The sequence below is a fragment of the Capra hircus genome (genome assembly GCF_001704415.2).
Source record: "Capra hircus breed San Clemente chromosome X unlocalized genomic scaffold, ASM170441v1, whole genome shotgun sequence".
Taxonomy (NCBI): Eukaryota; Metazoa; Chordata; class Mammalia; order Artiodactyla; family Bovidae; genus Capra; species Capra hircus.
This window is the reverse complement of record NW_017189517.1, coordinates 37,154,206-37,176,005: the sequence shown is the minus strand read 5'-3', so window position 1 is coordinate 37,176,005 and position 21,800 is coordinate 37,154,206. Positions and strand designations below refer to the sequence as shown.

Sequence of the window (21,800 nt, the reverse complement as noted above, 5' to 3'; positions counted from 1 at the left end):
TACTCTATTTTCATTCGAAGCATAAATGTGGCTTGATGTTTCAAATGATGGTTAATTTTTCAGGACTTGTTTCACTTTAACCAAAGTGCATTTCATATGTATCTGGACTTGCTGAAAGAGTCCAGTGTCTGTGCACTATTCTTGCTCTGCCTCTGGCTAGAAAATTCAAACTGCATAGCTTTCTTTGGTCACAAGGTGGCCCTTAAGTTTATTTTCTGAATTTCCTTCAATAGATTTTTTTTTTTAAGAAAAAAATCCAGCAATTGTTTGTATTTAAATGTTGTATTATCTACATTATTATTTAAATTTTATTGAAATACATAAGGATTCAAACATGTATCCTTGTTGGTCATTTGCTGACAAACACTAAATCTACTCTTAGTTTTTTTCTACTAGATATACATGATATACTAAAATTTCAATGACTAATCCATACCTACATCTCAAAACTTTCTTGAACACCCTTTTCTCTGATAACAAAGGGCACACTCTCTAATCTCACTGTCTTCTCTTTGCTAGATTTTTTAGGTATTTATGGGAAGAATTTGTCTATCCCTTTTGTGAAGAATGGCCACTGAGGGAGAAAAGGAAGCTCGCCACATAGAAATGATGTCAACAGGCAAATACAGCCAGGTCTTAGATATGGCTGTTCCCTTCAAGGGAACTTCATGCCCAGTTTCCTTATGGTCTTTTGGTCACTTTCTGCTGGTTGTTTGTTGCCTGAGCATCTTACATGGAGCCTGACCACTCACATACTACACCATTAGATGCCCTTTCAGATCCAAACACTGTTAAGAGCTAAGGGAAGGTGGTTAACAGAAAGCATTCTGTCCGGAGGCTACAATCCTAAACTCATCCTTCTCTGAGGTTGACAGAGCACCTTGGATCTACCTATATACAAAGAGACGTACAGTTTTGGGGGTATATGCATGTCTAAACTTCTATAAAAATATACTATAAATTCACTCACATGTGAGCTTCCAATTTCTCTTCATGAAGGAAATGCTGAATATCCTTAGGCCAAGAAAGCCATAATGCTTCTATTTTCCATAGAAGTTGATGCAATCATTGGCAGTCAAGACTGATAAGTCTAAGAGACTTCCCTGACAGTTCAGTGGTTAATACTCTGTGCTTCCACCACAGGAGGTGTCGGTTCAATTCCTGGTTGGGGAAACTAAAACCCTGAATAGGGCATGGTGTGGCCAAAAAAATACAGTTTAAAAAAAGAAGAAAAAGAGTGAGAAGTCTGATGGGCATAAGCCTCTCTGTTCATTTGTTTTCCTGTCTTTTCAACTTTAGCCTTTCTCTTTATAAATTTCTGTCTCGTATGAATATACCCTATGTCTCAAGCACCTGGAGGAGGAAGGGCTTTGAAATTGATTAGGCATCTGATTCATGATGTCTGGGGTTTGCTGTGTTACATGCCATTTTGACCTGCCTAGCCACTTTCCCCTTTGGATTTGTAAGTTCTATTGTGATGCTATATTCTAGAGCAGAGGGGTATAGGTGCATAGGTGTACATCTCTTTGTGTATAGGTAGATCCAAGGTGCCCTGTCAGCCTCAGAGAAAGATGAGTTTCGGATTCTAGTCTCTGGACAGAATGCTGTTAACCACCTTCCCTTGGCTCTTAACAGAGTGTTTGGATCTGAAAGGGCATCTAATGGTGTAGTATGTGAGTAGTTAGGCTCCACGTAAGAAGCTCAGGCAACAACCAACCAAACTTTCTCTATTAGGGCCAAATAAGTATGCAGGCTTTACAAGTGGGCCATACCATCTCTTCACAACTACTCACTTCTGCCACTGTAAGCCAAAATCAACCATAGATAATATATAAATTAATAAATGTCTGTATTCCAATAAAGCTTTATGGATATAAACATTTGAATTTCATATGATTTTTTACATGTCACAAAATATTTTTTCAACCACTATAAAATGTAAAATTTATTCTAAGCTCATTGGCCCAAAAAAATAAGCAGGAGGCTAAATTTGGCTCATGGCTGTGGTTTGCCAACTTCTGTTCTAGAATCCTAAGTTCTAAGTTTATTTCCACAGAAGACTATCTTCATACATAATATGTATTTCACCTACTTAGCACACTGCATGGCAACTTCGTTTTCTTTTGGGACACTAACCCAATAGTCCTCCAATCAATCTTCTCATAAAGATCTCCACCTTTGGGTATCTACTGAATTCACTGACATGATCTCCTGGCATCTAACTCAATATTGTTGTTCACTTAGTCATGTCTGACTCTTTGCGACCCCGTGGACTCAATATAGGATAATTTTTTACTTTCATAGGTTTCACGAGGGTTGATGTGAGGAGGGACTTTCTCACATTGTTAAGTGAGCTGTTTCCTCACACATCTTGCATAGTATCATAAACAGGGAGATTCTTGGGAAGGCACTTGGGAAAGACAGGGTCTTTCCAGGAAGCATAACAGAGAGAAGGGATTTATGCACAGTTTATAGAACAGTGAGGATTCAATTCACTCGGAATTCCAGAGACACAGTAGGACTTTCTCACCTTAAGGACTCCTGAACATCAACAACCTGGGAGGAAGGTGGCAATGGGGCACAACAGCAGAGGAACTTGTTTGTGAGTACTGGGACAACTTGGCTTTGGGAAAGTGAGTGAAGTCACTCAGTCGTGACCAACTCTTTGTGACCCCATGGACTGTAGCCTACCAGGCTTCTCTGTTCGTGGGATTTCCCAGGCAAGAATACTGGAGTGGGTTGCCATTTCCTTCTCTAGGAGATCTTCCCAACCCAGGGATTGAACCTGGGTCTCTTGCATTGTAGGCAGACGCTTTACCGTCTGAGCCACTAGGGAAGTATTTGGCTTTGGGAACGTCCCTCAAATAACTGAAGGTAATGTCTAAAGGTTTGGGTCATGCATCTCCCAGGGGTAGTTAAAAGCTTAAAGAAAGCTTAGACTTACTGCCTCATCAAGTGCACACAAAAGGCTTGGGAGGTGATTATTATATTCATCTTGCTGAGAAACATGATTTTTAAAGAGGTATATCTCATCATTATTAGGTTTATACTTCTAAATAAGAGATTGAGGTAAGCTAAAAACAAGATTTTGTCACAAGTACTTATAAGTGCTCACATTACTTTCATCAAGTGGTCAACAAGCTCTTTCCTTAATATGTATTGTTTTGAAAACTGAGAAAATGAAGGGAGTTTCCTGGCAGTCCAACAGTTAGGACTTGGCACTTTCACTGCTGCAGCTCCAGTTCAATCTATGGTCAGGGAACTAAGATCCCACAAGCTGCAAAACAGCCAAAAAGAAAAAAAAAAGTGCATGGAGGGTGTAACATGTGGGTCACCAGGACCTCTAATCTTTAAAATGAGGATGTCCTCTCTGACAGTTCTAAATTGATAAATCTGATAGACAATGAACATGGCTTTCCATTTCTGTGAAAAACACAAGAAATTATCTGTGACTGTGATACTGAAAAGGTAAGATCTAGTACTCCAATCAGCATCATTTGGGAATTTTCCAATGCAGACAAACAAAAAGAGGGAGAAAATAGAGATAAGAAAATTAAAAATATTCATAGTTCTACCATAAAGAGATACTTTTACTTTATATATTTTTAGATGGTGTGTTCATATATAAAGCATATACGATTTTAAGGGAAAAAAAAACAAAATGCTTTTTTAAACTGCTTTATTAACTTCACAATATATAATGAACATTTCTCCATGCAACAGTTAAAACCTTCCTGCTGACAGAAAATTACAGATTGGGTCAAAAACACAACATTTAATTAGAATCTGGTAATAGGAAACGCGCAAGAAACAAGTTTAACACCAAAACGTTTACAACAAAGGAAACTCAAGAACATCTAAGTTGAGGAAGTAAGTGTCTCTTAACTTCAGGGAAAACATCAGGATTCAAGGCATAAGGCAAAACTCATCATGATGCTCATGGTAAGGGGGGTCAGTGCTAACTGCCCGAAGACTATGACTCAACTGCTTTTCCCTCAGCTTTTCCATCAGCTGCCTCACCTCCTCCCCAATCCTTTCCATATTCTCTTCTCTCATCCTTGCCTGTGGCTCGCCAAGCCTCTGAGTCACGTCCCATCTATAATGCAGGATGGGCTGCCTAACACGGAACCGCCTACGATTTCCTCTAGGTACATAATATTCACTAGCACCCGAAAGGAGGGCCATAGGTTCTCTTTTATTAGCATCTTGATCCTTCCCATCTTTTTTTTCATTCTCCTGGTTGGCAACTTCCATGCTGTGATTTTTTACTGCTTGTTCCTCTTTGGACGCCATTGCTCCTAGGAGACAAAAGACGCAACAAGGGGCTATTTTCTGGGTGGAATGATCAGCACCGAGGACAGAGGCCCTACTACGCACCTCTCAAGATTCCCAGTCCTGGTGGTCAAAGGCTTTTCAAATTTTCCTTTTCCCACCTGAGAGGCCTCCTACGCCCTCTAGGGGGCCCCCAGTCCGAGCACTGGCCCCCTCCTGCGCCCCAACCCACCATTTTCCCTGCCGATCCAGGCCCAGGTCTCTGCAGGCACCAAAATGGAGGACGGGGTTGCAGGGAGCATTTGGAGTCTTAGGGTTTTCCCCACATTCCCCCCACCGCCCAACTGTCCCTCGCACCGACCTGGGCCTATCCTTGCTGTCTCCTGCTCCTCCCGATTCTTGCTGCAAGTGCGCCGCTGCAACACTTCGACTCGCAGACCTGCAAAGAGTCGGGGTGGGGGCAGGGGGCTGCTGCAGCCGGGCGCTCGGCCCCTTCCCGGCCCCGGGTTCCCTACCCCCAGCCACCCCTACCCAGTGTGCCCCGCTCCCACGCTCGGCCGCCCCCTTCCCAGCCCCCACCCCCCGCACCAACCACCATTTTTTCTACCCCAAGAAGATTGGGGATGGGGCGGGGCTGTGGGGAAAGCTTGCTACGGTGCGAGAGGCAGGTGTTCGCAAGGGGCTGTGGCCCCACGGTCTCCCGGCCCGCCCCCCACCCCAGCCCCCGGAAAGGCCTGCCGCTTTCGTCTGCCAAATGCTGGGTCGCGGGGGGTGTGGGAGCTGCAGTCTCTACTGAGGGGCAACAGGACCCCCAGGAAGGGTCCGCAGGCCGCGTCCGCTCGCCCACGCCACCTTTGTGGACCCCACTCCGGGTCTCTTACCTGCTCCCCTCGCGCCTGCCACTCTTGGGGGCCGCCCCGGCCCGCACTCCCCTCAGTGCCAGGCGGAGCAGGTACCAAGAAGCGAGCTGGTGACCGTCGGGTCTGACGCAAGAGCTGAGCGTGCAAGACTCGGCGCCGCCCGGTCACGTGGGGCATGCGTCACCGCGGAAGGCCATGCCCTCACCCCGCCCCTCCTACCCCGAGCCGGGGGTCTGGCAGAGCCGGAGCCCGCGGGGACTTCTCCCCTTGCACTCCACTCTTACCCACCCGCCCTACCCACCGCCCGGCCCCGTGACATTTGTCCAGGAGCCGGCCTCAGAGCTCTCCTTTCTTCATGTGTTCCTGGGTCTTTCTCTTCTGGCCTGGGAAGGGCAGTACTTTCCCAGGGGGCCGATGGCCATGCCCACTTCTCTTCTGAGGACTTGCGTTTTCCCTCTTGTTCCCAGGACACTCCTTCCACCTGCTGTCTTTACTTCCAGTCTCTCTTTTCCTCTACTAAAACGAGTAGAAGAAATAGGTCAGGAATAGAGCCTAGGAGTCTGGATTTTGAAAAATTCTTAATATCTCTCTGTTTTGTTCCCTTTATTTTAAACAGGAGTCTGTACTTTTTAAAATCGTTTTTGTTTGAAAAAGGGTTAAAGTTTGGGGAAAAGAACCCAAACACCTGTTTCTTCTGCTAAGTCGTTATATAAATATAGACTCCACAGGCAGCTACATTTTTAGAACTTGGAAAAGGACAGGGCAGCTGATGGTTCCTCTTGTGAAGGTCCGCTAGATTCATGAGGCCCTTCCATGAAGTGAGCCAATAAGTGTGTAGCGCAATAGAGCCTTGTTTGTTTTTCAGAACTAAGAGAACAACAGAAACTCCGTCACAAATTTCTGATTCAAAAGGCAGTAAGTATGTCTGTTTGCAAATCGCATGAGCATACTGATAAATTCCTGAGGCATCTACAATAAACCTACTATAGAACTAAGAATTTAATTTAGCAGCCTTGTAGTTATAGATATACAGAAACTCAGTTGTGATCCTGTATGCTAGCAATGAACAATTGGAATTGGGGTAAATTTAAGAAAACATGAAGAAAACTTATACACTGAAAACTACAGACCACCGAAAAAAGCTAAAATCAAAATGAATGTGAAGATAAACCATGGTCCTTGATCCAGAAATTCAGTACTGTTAAGATATTAATTCTCTTTAAGTTGATCTATAAATTCAGTGCTTTCCTTGTAGCTCAATTGGTAAAGAATCCGCCTGCGATGCAAGAGACCTGGCTTCCATTCCTGGATGGGGAAGATCCCCTGGAGAAGGAAATGGCAACCTACTCCAGTATTCTTACCTGGAGAATCCCATGGACAGAGGAGCCTGGTGGGCTACAGTCCACGGGGTGGCAAAAGTCAGACACGACTTAGCTACTAAACCACCATAAATTTAGTGCTGTCAAAATCATACTTGCAGCAGGAAACTTCATATAAATTGATAAACTTTGTTGTTGTTTAGTTGCTAAGTCCTGCACGACTCTTTGCGACCCCATGGACTGTAACCCACCAGGCACCTCTGTCCATGATGTTATCCAGGCAAGAATGCTTGAGTGGGTTGCCATTTCCTTCTCCAAAATTGACAAACTTACCCTCCCCCTAAATTTATCTGGAAACGCAAAGGGCCTAGAACAAGCAAAATAATTTTGAAAAGAAAAACACAAATCTGGAAAATTGCATTATCTAAGTTCCAGACTTATGATGTAATTTTACAGAGAGTGGAGCATACAGATGCTGGACTTACAAAAATTAAAAACCACTCTTTTAAAGATACGGTTAAAAAATGAAATGGGAAGCTGGGAGAAAATATTTATAATATGTGTAACCAACAAAAGGTTTGTATTCAGAAGATGTATAAAGAACTCAAATTTAAAAATAAGAAGGTAGCAATGCAATTAAAAATGATCAAAATAAATAATATATGAAAAATTTGTAAAAAGATGATCAGAATGAACAAAAATGTCACAAAAGTACATATACCAATTACCAATGAGCTCATGGAATGATACTCAATCTCATTAATCATCAGGCAAATGTAAAAAAAAAATACAGAATAAAATATCACCGCATACTCATCAGAGTAGCTAAAATTTAAGTCTGACAATCTTAAGTATTTTTGAGGATATGGACAACTGAAATTCTCATTCATTGCTGGTAAGAAGTTCAATCACCTTGACAGATTTTAACAGTTTCTTGAAAAGTTAGACTTACACTTAACCGTCTGTCCTGGAAATTTCACTCTTATGAATTTTCCCAAACAGAATTTAAAATATATTTCCTCAGAAAAACTTGCACAGGAATGCTCATAGCAATTCCATTTATGATAACCCCTAAATGGATACAATCTAAAAGTCCATCAAGAAATGAATGAAAAAATTGTGATGCACTCATGCATTAGAATACTTTGAAGCCATAGAAAGGGACAAAGTACTGGTACAAGCAATGACAGAGATGCATCTGAAAAAATATCATGTGTAGGGAAAGTTCAGTTCAGTTCAGTTGCTCAGTCGTGTCCGACTCTTTGCAACCCCATGAATCGCAGCACCCCAGGCCTCCCTGTCCATCACCAACTCCCGGAGTTCACTCAGACTCACTCACGTCCATCGAGTCAATGATGCCATCCAGTCATCTCATCCTCGGTCATCCCCTTCTCCTCCTGCCCCCAATCCCTCCCAGCATCAGAGTCTTTTCCAGTGAGTCAACTCTTCGCATGAGGTGGCCAAAGTACTGGAGTTTCAGCTTTAGCATCATTCCTTCCAAAGAAATCCCAGGGCTGATATCCTTTAGAATGGACTGGTTGGATCTCCTTGCAGTCCAAGGGACTCTCAAGAGTCTTCTCCAACACCACAGTTCAAAAGCATCAATTCTTCGGCACTCAGCTTTCTTCACAGTCCAACTCTCACATCCATACATGACTACTGGAAAAACCATATCCCTGACTAGATGGACCTTTGTTGGCAAAATAATTCTCTGCTTTTGAGTATGCTATCTAGATTGGTCATAACTTTCCTTCCAAGGAGTAAGCGTCTTTTAATTTCATGGCTGCAGTCACCATCTGCAGTGATTTTGGAGCCCCAAAAAATAAATTCTGACACTGTTTCCCCATCTATTTCCCATGAAGGGATGGGACCAGATGCCATGATCTTCGTTTTCTGAATGTTGAGCTTTAACTTTTTCACTCTCCTCTTTCACTCTCATCATGAGGCTTTTTAGTTCCTTTTTTGTTCCTCTTCACTTTCTTCTTCACATATCTGAGGTTATTGATAATTCTCCCGGTAATCTTGATTCCAGCTTGTGCTTCTTCCAGCCCAATGTTTCTCATGATGTACTCTGCATAGCAGTTAAATAAGCAGGGTGACAATATACAGCCTTGACGTACTCCTTTTCCTATTTGGAACCAGTCTGTTGTTCCATGTCCAGTTCTAACTGTTGCTTCCTGACCTGCATATAGGTTTCTCAAGAGGCAGGTCAGGTGGTCTGGTATTCCCATCTCTTTCAGAATTTTCCATAGTTTATTGTGATCCACACAGTCAAAGGCTTTGGCATAGTCAATAAAGCAGAAATAGATGTTTTAGGGAAAGTTACCAGATACAAAATAGTGCATTCTGCATGATTCTATTTATATAAAGTTCTAGAAAAGGCAATATGTATGTAGATTGAGAAGCAACAATTAGAACTGGACATGGAACTGGTTCCAAATTGGGAAAGGAGTACATCAAGACCGTATATTGTCACCCTGCTTATTTAACTTATATGCAGAGTACATCATAGGAAATGCCAAGCTGGATAAAGCATAAGCTGGAATCAAGATTGCCAGGAGAAATAGCAATAACCTCAGATATGCAGATGACATCACCCTTCTGGCATCAAGCAAAGAAAAACCAAAGAGCCTCTAGATGAAAGTGAAAGAGGAGAGTGAAAATTCTGGCTTAAAACTCAACATTCAGAAAACAAAGATCATGGCATCTGGTCCCATCACTTCATGGGAAATAGATGGGGAAACAATTAAAACAATGACAGACTTTATTTTCTTGGGCTCCAGAATCACAGCAGATGGTGACTGCAACCATGAAATTAAAAGACGCTAGCTCCTTGGAAGAAAAGCTATGACCAACCTAGACAGCATATTAAAAAGCAGAGACATTACTTTACCAACAAAGGTCAGTCTAGTCAAAGCTATGGTTTTTCCAGTAGTCATGTTATTGATATGAGAGTTGGACAGTAAAGAAAGCTGAGTGCCGAAGAATTGATGCTTTTGAATTGTGGTGTTGGAGAAGACTCTTGAGAGTCCCTTGGACTGCAAGATCTAACCAGTTTATTCTAAAGGAAATGAGTCCTGAATACTCATTGGAAGGAATGATGCTGAAGCTGAAGCTCCAATACTTTGGCCACCTGATGCAAAAAACTGAGTCCTTGGAAAATACCCTGATGTTGGAAAAGTTTGAAGGCAGGAGAAGGAGACGACAGAGTATGAGGTGGTTGGATGGCATCGCCAACTCGATGGACATGAGCTTGTGCATGTTCCAGGAGTTGGTGATGGACAGGGAAGCCTGGCTTGCTGCAGTCCATAGGGTCACAAAGAGTTGGACATGACTGAGCAACTTCACTTCACTTCATGTTCATTCACACACACACACACGTGAAACTTACCTACACATACTATCCTTGATTTATGGCAAAGATGGACAGTGCAGTGAATAAGGATTTTTTTTTAAGTCATAGCAAATCAGTTGAATATCCATGTGTGAAAAATGTTTATTAACTCCACCTTAAGTAATACACAAAAATAAACTCCCAGTGGATTGCAGATCTAATGAGAAAGGTAGAAATATCGTTCTAACACAAAGTACACAGGAAGTCATCTTTGTGACTTTGGAGTAGACAGTGTTCTTGAAAGGACACAAAAAGGACTAATAACAAGGATTAAAAAATATTACAAATTGTATTTTTTAATATTAGAAACTTCTATTCTTCAAATATATCATCAAAAGAATAAAGAAGCAAGCCCCAAACTAGGAAAATATTTTTGTAACATATATCTAAGAAGTGATTTGTATCTATAGAGTATAAATAACTTTTACAAATGAATAAGAAAAAGACAATCCAATAGAAAAATGAGTGAACACCTTAAAATAACAGCTCAAAATCAAAATATCCAAATGTCTAATACATATATGAAAATGTGCTCAACTTCATTAGTGTGCAGAGAAATGCAAATGAAAACGAAAATGTGATACTGCTAAATGCCACCCAGAATGTCTAAGCTAATAAAGACAAAAAAACAAGTGTACAAGTATTTTACAATTAGAGCTGGTATTACCACTTTGGAAAACTGTTTGAAAAATATATAAAGGTAAGCATATGTGTACTCTATGCCCCAGCACTCTCATTCTACATATACCCAGAATAAAAAGTGTGCATTGTTTTGCCAAACAACATTTACACACATGTTCATAATCTGTATTAGTCACTTAGTCATGTTCGACTCTTTGCAAACCCATGGACTGTAGCCCACCAGGCTCCTCTGTCCATGGGATTTCCAAGCAAGAATACTGGAGTGGGTTGCCCTTCCCTTCTCCAGGGGACCTTCCTGACCCAGGGATCGAACCCAGATCTCCTGCATTGCAGGCAGATTCTTTACTGTCTGAGCTACCAAAGAAACCCATAATAGCACTTTTTAAATTACCCAAAATCAGCAAGTACCCAAATGTTCTTCATCAGGAAAATGTATTGCTTAAGTGTGTATTAAACAGTGGAATATTATTCAGCAATAAAAATGTGCACATTACAACTACACGTAATATGAATGGATCTCACAAACATAATATTGAAATATTGAAATAAAGCCAGAGTGAAAAAGAGGAATGTATATGAGTTTGTATGGATTTTGACACAGGCATAGCTATCTATGATGCTGGGCACTTTTGGGTAATGACTGGAATGGAATTTCTACAGTGTTGTTAATATTCTGGCTTTTTTGTTTTGTTTTGAGCATCTGTTAAATAGTTCTAGTTTGTAAAATTTTATTGAGCTACATATTTATAATTTGGGCACTTTTACATATGTATTTTTTACTCTATTAAGAAGTTCCTTAAATGCCAAACAAACTTACATCATTCTCATAGTAAACTGTTAAAAAAATTGCACACTATTGGTGGATATGTAACTTTGTACATTCTTTTTAAAAATTTATTTTATTGAAGTACAGTTGATTTGCAATGTATTAATTTCTACTGTATAGTAAAATTATTCCATTATACATACATATATATATTTACATATACATTCTTTTCACATTCTTTTCCATTTTGGTTTATCACAAGATATTGAATGTAGCTCCCTGTGCTATACAATAGGAACTTATAGTTTATCTATAATTTTGTAATTCTTTCTGAAGAACTATTTGACAGTAATTATTATATGAAATGTCCATATTGTTTGATATAGTCACTTAATTCTTTACATTCTATTCTACAGAAAAAAATAAACATGTGTAGAAAGAGTTGCACATAAAGATGTTCTTTGTTGTAAAACAAAGCAAAATAATAGAAAAAATAAAATATACAAATGTAGATTATTAAGCTTAAACAAGTCATTGCCTATCTACATAACTGAGTTCTATCAAACAATAAAAATACACTGTAAAAGTGTATTTGATGATAAAGAATGTGTTTCATGATTTACACTTTAAATAATAGAAAAGTAGATTAGAAATACTATACTCAATGGGATTGTAATATTAATCTATACGCATATACATATAAACATAAAATGTAATAAATAAAATATAATCAATCCTTATTTCTGAATATTCTTATATAATCAGTATTAAAGCAAGCAATTTCTATACATAAAACCACCAGAAACAAACATAGCAAATAACAAACGAGGAAACAGACACAACATATATTATTAATTCATTTTAACCTCATTTTTTCATGCTTCAGAAAAAAGTGATATGGAAAAATTCTTCCTTTCCACATGGAAAATCTATCACCCTCTTCACAAGTTTGTTTAAGATACAAGATAAACCACTGTAATAGAGACCCCCAAAATACAATGGTTCGCAAAAGAGGAAGTGTATTTCTCTCATACAAAATAGTCTAGAGATAGAAAGGGACTTTTGGGCAGGTGAATTTGTCTGCTGTATGAAGTCAGGTGCCTTCTATCCTGTTGTTCTGCCATCTCCAAGAGCGTTGTCTTTATTCTTCATCTGAGTTCTAGGACACAGGAAGGAGGAAAGACAAAATAGTAGGCAAACAATTCCCTTTTTATTTTTTTTAAGAGTTTTTTTTTTTAATGTGGACTATTTTTAAGTCTTTATTGAATTTGTTACAATATTGTTTCTGTTGTTTTTTGTTTGTTTGTTTGTTTTGTTTTAGCCATGAAGCATGTGGGAACCTAGCTTTCCGACCAGGGATTAAACCCACACCCCATGCACTGGAAGGTGAAGTATTAACTGCTGGACCAGCAGGGAAGTCCCCCTTTTTAAAAGTGATACAGTAGTTGCATGCTCCACATCTGCTTATATCCCATTGAGAAGAACTTGAAAAAAAGACATACTGTACTTCATATTACAAGACAGGCTTTCAGCTACAAGAGAGGCTGAAAGTGTAGGGAATGTAATTTCTAGTTGAGTGGTCAAGAGTTCTAAAACATTGGGAAAAGAAATCGTGTCATTTAGAGGAAGATAGAGAAAATTGTCACTAGGGACAATTAGCAGTCTTGGGTAAAAGGAAGGATGACAATAAAGTTAACAATCATCAGCCAAATTTTGGTAAAGTTGATCATCTTGGATACTACATCCACACAACTCTGTTTAGAGCAAAACAAAGTTTTCTCTATGTCTAAGAAAAGTCAACTGGGTAAATATTAGTGTGGTATACAGAGATTCTGATCATCCATATTTACTTTAATTTTGTCATATTAATTTTTTGTGAGCATCATTGATTATTTCCTTAGGATAGATACCTAGAAATAAATTTATGGGCTCAAGGGGCACCCATATTTTAAATGCAAATGCCTGAGTTTTATACATAAAAGTAAAGAAGAAATTCAGTTTTATTACCTCGAAATAAGTGAGAAAGTCCTTGGAGGAGTGCAGAGCACAAACTTCCTGACTTCATGTCATAAAGAGCTTGCATTGAACCTGCTTTAAGACCATAGACACCATCAACAGACTTAAACACCTATAAAGGAGGACTAAGGGGCCCTGTACTCACAAGGCAGCATGACATAGGCCAGAGTAATTAGTGGTAACCATAGCAGGCCTGGCTTCGGTCAGACAGTTCTCCTCTCTTTCCCACCCGGCTTCTAGGTCCTGCCCATGTGCTGAGGCCCAGGTCATGGTCCTTTTCCTCTTTGAGGCTTTGTATATTTCAAGCCAACCTGGCCATTGCTATCTTCTAGCTCCTATAGGCTTGGCAGTTCACCCTTTCCTTTAGCTTTCTCCAAATGGCCTCACGCAAAGGGGTATTTGATCTATCCAGAGACAGTATATCTTTCACCAGGGTAGTTCCCTCCTCTGAGCACACAGGGCAGTGCTGGGTATCTGAAGGGGCCCCAAGATATTAACTGATTCAACTGTGAACAAGGTAAAGGAATTGAATGGAGAATATAGGAGAGAACATAGGGGTATATGGAGACAGTTTTCATTCTAAAACCTGGGTTGGCCCCCAGATTCAATACTAACCAGCTGTATAACCTTGGACACTTTACTAAAACCTCTCAAAAGGGGAAAGAGAGAGAGGATGAGGGAAGAACACCAGAGAATAGTGTGTCATAATAGTTCAGATGCAAAGTCAGAAGGGCCTAAACCAGCATTATGACAAATTCAGCTGTCACAATAAAGGAAGCTTACTGGCTATCAAAGGGGTAACGTTCAGACAAGGTTTTGAAATTTCAAGAAATAATGACTGGAGAAGTTAATATGATAGGTTGGATTAATTAGTGTTAAAAACACAAGCTGTCACTCAAAGATGACTATGAAATATATGACTATAAAAGTCAAGTTGGCCCCCATAGACCGGTGGTCACCAAATAGTATTATTTGGATAAGGAGAAATTGTGGAGTCAGTATTTTAATTTGCTAGATACAGCTGCTGATTTTTAGGATTAGAGGAAAGAGGATGAGGTTGAACAATGAGTGGTAGTTAGCAAAATCCAGACTGTGAGAAACCCTACAAATGAAAAGTCCAAGTTCTTCCACAGATAATTTGTAAGGAAAAAAGAGAGAGAGAGATTGAGGAAAAAGCCATACATTAAGAGATTTTAAATAAACATAATTTTTTAAAGAGCAAGAATATAGTGTACAGTTATATACATTTGGAAGATAAAACCTTAAAGAAATCAAAGAAAGTGATTACTATAAAAGTAGGAATAGTAGTTACTTATAGGGGGAAAGGGCTTCCCTGGTAGCTCAGCTGGTAAAGAACCTGCCTGCAATGCAGGAGACCTGGGTTCGATACCTGGGTTGGGAAGATCCTCTGGAGAAGGGAACAGCCACCCACTTCAGTATTCTGGCCTAGAGTATTCCATGGACAAGAAGCCTGGAAGGCTGCAGTCTGTGGGGTCACAAAGAACACGACTGAGCAACTCTCACTTCTAGACGGAAAAGGGGAAGTTTCATATAGGGTGGGGCACCTAGAAGGGCTTCTAGGGTAGCTGAAAAAGTTCTATTTATTGATCTGAATTATGGTTACAGAAGTGTTCACCTCATAATATTTCACTGACCTATACATTTTAAATGTTTCTGGGCTATATCTTATAATAAAAATGCTTTAAAACCTACGAGTTTTCTTTTTTTGGCATGAGTAAGATCTAAGACAGCTTTTCAAGATTCAAGACATGATAGAGTAGAGATGGTGAGATTTCAGGGTCTCCTAATGACCTCATAATAAACAAGATCAGGGTTGTTAATTCTATCACATGAATTGACACAGTGATTTCCCAGTTTGTATTTATACTATATACATATATATATTTATATATAGTCTTGTATTTCTTTGTTCTGCAATTGCATGCTGCTGGTAAATCGCTTCAGTTGTGTCTGACTCTGTGCGACCCCATAGACGGCAACCCAACAGGCTCCCCCGTCCCTGGGATTCTCCAGGCAAGAACACTGAAGTGGGTTGCCATTTCCTTCTCCAATGCATGAAACTGAAAAGTGAAAGTAAAGTCGCTCAGTCATGTCCAACTCTTTGTGATCCCATGGACTGCAGCCTACCAGGCTCCTCCATCCACGGGATTTTCCAGGCAAGAGAGTACTGGAGTGGGGTGCCATTGTACAATTATTCAAAATATCAGATGGCATCACTGACTTGATGGGCATAAGTTTGAGCAAGCTCTGGGAGTTGGTGATGGACAGGAAAGCCTAGTGTGCTGCAGTCCATAGGGTCGCAAAGAGTTGGACATGACTGAGGGACTGAACTGAACTGATTGAAAATATTGCGTTTTTCACTCAGTCTTCAGGCAATGTCCATCTAGGATAAAACTGCTATAAACTATAACAATTGAGGGGCTCTTGTATAGTCTTTTACAGTCCAAATTTATTTCCTTATTTGCAAAGGCATTAGGTTCACCTTGTGTTGATTTTGTTTTGATACCTTTCCTTAAACAACTGTTAGAGATATAATATACATACATTAAATTGTACACATATGGAGAATACATTTTGAATGAGTGGTGAGTATTAAATGTGTACTCCAACTGCTGATCATACAACAAGTGTATAATCACTACTGCATTTACGATATGGAACATTTCCATTACCTCAGAAAGGCATGCCCCTTTGCAGTTAGTACTCCAATAAATTTTATTCCAGGAAACACACTAATTTTTATTACTATGTATATGCTTTTGCCTCCTCAGGAATGTTGTATAAATGGAATCATATTGTACATATTATTTTGTGTCTGGCTTCATCCATGTCATTGCCTGCATCAGTTTGTTCCTTTTTATTGTTCAACTGTTTGTGTTTAGTATTGCAATGTAACAAATAATCCCAATACTTAGGGGCTGAAAACAACAAACACTAATTTTTTTTTAATTTTGTGAGAAATCTCTATGATGTTTTCTGTAGGGGCTGTACAAATTTACATTCCCACCAACAGTGCACGAGGTTTCTCCTTTCTCCACATCCTCTCCACACTTGTTATTTGTTGTCTTTTTGATAATAGCTATTCTGATAGATGTGAGGTGATATCTCATTGTGGTTTTTATTTGCATTTACCTTATGACTAGTGATGTTGAGCATCTTTCCATGTGTCTGTTGGCCATCTGTACATCTTTTTAGGAAAAATGTTATTCAAGTCCCTGGCTCATTTTTAATAGAGTTGAGTTGTTTTCGTTATTTGATGTTGAGTTGTATGAATTCTTTGTATAATTTGAATATAGCTTTTTAGTTTGAGGTACTCCCATTTGTTAATTTTTGCTTTTGTTTCCCTTGCCTGAGAATACTATATCTGAAAAAGTATTCCTAAAACCAATATCAAATTGCTCATTGTCTATGTTTTCTTATAGGAGTTTTATGGGTTCATTTCTTATATTTAAGTTCTTAATCCATTTTGAGTTGATTTTTGTATATGATGTGAGAAAGTAATCCAGCTGATTCTTTTGCTTATAGCTGTCCAGTTTTCCTAACACCAGTTATTGAAGAGGTTGTCTTTTCCCCATTGTATATTCTTACGTCCTTTATTTTAGATTAGTTGACCACATAAATATGGGTTTATCTTTGGATTCTCTATTCTGTTCAATTAATCTGTGTCTGTTTTTGTACCAGTACCATACTGTTTTGATGATTGTAGCTTTGTAGTATAGTTTTAAATGGGCACATGACACCTCCAAAATTGTTTTGGCTATTTGGGGCCTTTTTTGTTTCCAACAAGTTTTAGAATTATTTGTTTTAGTTCTGTGAAAAATGCCATTGGGATTTTGATAGGGATTGCATCGAATCTGTAGATTGCCTTGGGGAGTATGGTAATTTCAACAATATTAATTCTTCTAATACATGAACATGGAATATCTTTCCATTTGTGTCATCTTGAATTTCTTTCATCAACATCTTATCATTTTCTAAGTACTTGTCTTTAACCTGTTTAGTTAGATATAGTCCTAGGTATTTTATTCTTTTTGATGCAATTGTAAACAGAATCAGGTTTTTTTTTAAATTTCTTTCTGATAGTTCATTGTTAGTATATAGAAATACAACAGTTTCTGTATATTGATTTTGCACCCTGCAAGTTTATTGATTTTATTTATAGTTCTAATAATTTGCATGGCATCTTTAATATTTTCTACATGTGGTATCAAGTCACCTGCAAAGAGTGACAGCTTTATTTCTTCCTTTCCAATGTTAATTCCTTTATTGTCTAATAGCTGTAGCTGGGGCTTCCAACACTATATCAAATAAAAGTGATGAGAGTGGGCATCCTTGTCTTGTTCCTGATCTTAGAGGAAATGCTTTCAGCTTTTCACCATTGAAAATGATGTTGGCTGTAAAGTTAGTCATGCTGCTGCTGCTGCTGCTAAGTCGCTTCAGTCATGTCTGACTCTGTGTGACCCCATAGACGGCAGCCCACCAGGCTCCCCCGTCCCTGGTATTCTCTAGGCAAGAACAATATGTAGTCCTTATTATGTTAAAGAATGTTCCCTATATCCCTACTTTGTTGAGATTTTTTTAAAATTATAAATGGATGTTACATTTTGTCAAAAACTTTTCTGCATCTATTGATGTGTGTAGTTGTTCAGTCATGTCTGACTCTTTGCAACCCTATGGACTATAAGCCACCAGGCTCCTCTGTCCATAGGATTTTTCAGGCAAGAATACTGCAGTGGGTTGCCATATATTATTTTTATTCTTCAATTTTTAATGTGGAGTATCATCTTGATTGATTTACAGACAGTGAACCATCTGTGCATCCCTGGGATAAATCTCACTTGATCATGGTGCATTATCCTTTTAAGTATTATTGAATTCAGTTTGCTAATATTTTGTTGAGGATTTTTCCATTTATGTTTGTCAGTGATATTGGCCTGTAATATACATTTTATGGTCTCTGTCTAATTTTTGTATCATGGTGATGCTGGACTCATAGATTGAGTTCAGAAGTACTCTTTCCTCTAATTTTTTTGAATAGTTTGAGAAAAATAGGTTTTAACTCTCCTTTAAATATTTGTTAGACTTGACCTATAAAGTCATCCGACCCTGCACTTTAGTTTGTTGGGGTTTTATGTTTTGTTTTTTTACTGATTCAGTTTCATTACTGGTAATTGATCCCTTCATATTTTCTATTTCTTCCTGATTCAGCCTGTGGAGATTGGATAGTTCTAAGAATTTATCTATTTCTTCTAGGCTATACATTTTATTGGCATGTAATTATTCACAGCAATCTCTTATGATCCTTTGTATTTCTATAGTGTTGGTTGTAACTTCTCTTTCATTTTCTATTTTATTTAGTCCTTCTTTCTTTTTTCTTGATTCATCTGGCTATAGGCTTATTAATTTTGTCTTTTCAAAGTCCCAGCTCTTAGTTTTATTGATCTTTTCTTGGGTTTTTTAGTCTCTATTTCATTTATTTCTACTCTGATCTGTTTCATTTCTTTCTTTCTAGAAACTTTGGGCTTTGTTTTTCTTTTTCTAGTTGCTTTACATGTAAGGTTAGAGTGTTTCCTTGAGGTTTTTTAAATTTGTTTTCTGGGGTAAGCTTGTACTACTATAAGCTATGCTCTTAGATTGACTTTTGCAGTGTCCCACTAGGTTTAAAATCATTGTATTTCCATTTTCACTTGTCTCCAGGTATTTTTAAATTTACTTATTCGGTTGTTTAGTAGCATGTTGTTTAGCCTCAATGTATTTATAGTTTTTGCAGTTTTTTTCTTGTGCTTGATTTCTACCTTTATATTGTTGTGGTCCAAAAAGATGTTAGATATGTTTTCAATCTTTTTCAATTTATTGATTTGTTTTTTTGGTCTAGCCTGTGATCTATCTTGGAGAATGTTTCATGTGCTTTTGAAAAGAATGTGTATTTCATTGCTTTTGGATGGAATGCTCTACATATATCCATCAAATTCACATGGTCTAATGTGACATTTAAGGCCAGTGTTTCCTTATAGATTTTCTGTCTGAATGATCTGTGCCATGACATAATTAGGGTATTAAAATCCCCCAATATTACTGTGTTACTGTCAATTTTCCCCTTTGTGCTTGTTAATAATTGCTTTATATATTTATATATAGACATTAGTATGCTAGATTTTGTCCTCAAACTATCCTCATTTTCTAAAAAAATATTTTTCTTTTTTCCATTCAGCTTAGGTGATTTCCACTACTCTGTCTTTCAGTTCTCTGATCCATTCTTGTGCATCATCTAAGCTGTTGATTCCTTCTACTCTATTTTTTTTTATTTCAGTTATTGTAGTCTTCAATTCTGTTTGATTCTTTGAAATTCTTACTGTGCTCATCCATTCTCCTGAATTCAGTGATCATCTTTATGATCATTACCTTGAACTCTTTATTGGGTAGATAGATTAGACACTTTGTTAATTTCTTCTCTTGGGGTTTTGTCTTGTTTCTTCATTTGAAACATATCCCTTTATCTTCTCATTTTGCCTAATTCTCCATGTTCATTTCTATATGTTAGGCAGTTGGTCATATTGCCTCATCTTGGAAAAGTAGCCTTATGTAGGAGATGTCCTATCTGGCCCAATACCATACTCCCTTTTGGTCACCACAGCTATATGCTCCAGAGATGCCCACTATGTGGGCTACATGGGCTTTTCTATTGTGATGGAGAGGACTACTGTGGGCACAGTGGTAGATGGGATTCCCTAGCCCAGTTGCTTGCCAGGCTCTGCCTTCTATCATGGTTGCCAATCTGCTTGGTGGTGGGGCAGCAGGCTATGGAGCTGGAGGGCCTGAAACTGGTGCCAACTTGCTGGTGGGGAGGTAAGCTAGAGAGAGGACACCAAAATGGCACTTGCCAATACCAGTGTCCTTGTGGTAGAAGGAGCTTCCCAAAATGGCTACCACCAGCATCTATGGCCCAGAGGGAGTCCCAGTTTCCTCCTGCCTCTCTGGGAGGCTCTCTAAGATCAGCAAATGGGTACAAACCAAGCACCTTTCAAAGTACTGCCTCTGCACTATAACTTGGAGCGTGTTAGATTTTGTGTGCACCCTTTAAGAACAGAGTTTCTGTTTCTTACAGCCCTCTAGTTCTCCTGCACACAAGTTCCACTGGCTTTCAAAGATATTCTAGGGACTTGCCTTTGTAGTGCAGCAACTCTGGACTAGGGAATCTGATATGGAGCTTGGACCCTTTACTCCCTGGGGAGACCCTTTGCAATTGTGATTTTCTTTTCATTTGTGAATTACCTACCCAGGAGTGTGGGTCTTTACTATATATGTGTACATGTTTCCACCCCTCCTACCTGTCTCATTGTGGTTCCTGCTTTATATCTTTGCTGCTGCTAAGTCACTTCAGTCATTTCCGACTCTGTGCAACCCCATCGACGTCAGCCTACCAGGCTCCTCCATCCCTGGGATTCTCCAGGCAAGAACACTGGAGTGGGTTGCCATTTCCTTCTCCAGTGCATGAAAGTGAAAAGTGAAAGTGAAGTCACCCAGTCGTGTTCAACTCTTCATGACCCCATGGACTGCAGCCTACCAGGCTCCTCCGTCCATAGGATTTTCCAGGCAAGAGTACTGGAGCAGGTCGCCATTGCCTTCTCTGCTTTATATCTTTAGTTGTGGAAAATCTTTTCTGTTAGTCTTCAGGTTCTTGTCATAGATAGTTTCTCTGTTGACAGTTGTAATTTGGTTGTGCCTATGGGAGGAGGGGAGGGAGTTCAGGGTCTCACTACTCCACTTCTAACCACTGGTCACACCTTTAACCATTTTTAACTGTACAATTCATTGTATTTTAGTACACTTATAAGTGTATAGTTATCAACAGTATCTAGCTCCAGAATATTTTCTTCATCCCCAAAGGAAATCCCAGACCTCTTAAGCACTCTGATCTCCATTCTCCCCTTTCTTAGCCCCTGGAAAACATTCATTTGCTTCATAAAGCAAATGCACTCCCTTGGACTGCAAGGAGATCAAACTAGTCAATTCTGTATTGATTTTCATATTATGAATATTTAATATAAATATGATCATACAACACGTGGCCTTTTATGTCTGGTTTGTAACTCACTTGTCATTCTTTGCCCAGCTTCATGAAGTTTCACTTTATGCATGTGCAGCTTAATATATAGCAATGGACTCGAGGGAAGCTTTTTAAAGACTTTTGGAGAATGTTTTTGTGTACTAATCCCTCATCTCTGGTATTCTTCCTCACAAACTTCAGCCACCTCTACCTCCAGTATCTTTATTGTCAACTTAGGAAGGCAAACACTCCTCCTCTTTATGCCACCATCCATAGGATGCCTTTAGTCAAAATCCAAACCAATCATAGAGCTTACCTTGATTGCTTCTCTCTTCTCAGGAACCACACCCTTGTACTGCCAATTGTATAGAGTCTGAAAACATTGTAGTTATTTGATATATTTGCTCATTATCTAGTTCTTCAAGGCAGAGGATATGCCTGATTCCAGTTTGTCTATCATTTC

The 21,800-nt window shown here is 39.1% G+C and overlaps 1 protein-coding gene across 1 annotated transcript; it reads right to left on the bottom strand.

Annotated features, from left to right (window-relative positions):
• Positions 1 to 3,662: 3,662 nt before the first annotated feature.
• Positions 3,663 to 5,298, bottom strand: BEX2 (brain expressed X-linked 2). Its single transcript, XM_018044285.1, has 3 exons — positions 5,154 to 5,298; positions 4,634 to 4,711; positions 3,663 to 4,298 (listed from the first exon to the last, which is right to left on the bottom strand). The coding sequence occupies exon 3, from the start codon at positions 4,291 to 4,293 to the stop codon at positions 3,907 to 3,909; it is 387 nt and encodes a 128-aa protein (XP_017899774.1). The 5' UTR covers positions 4,294 to 4,298; positions 4,634 to 4,711; positions 5,154 to 5,298; the 3' UTR covers positions 3,663 to 3,906.
• Positions 5,299 to 21,800: the final 16,502 nt, after the last annotated feature.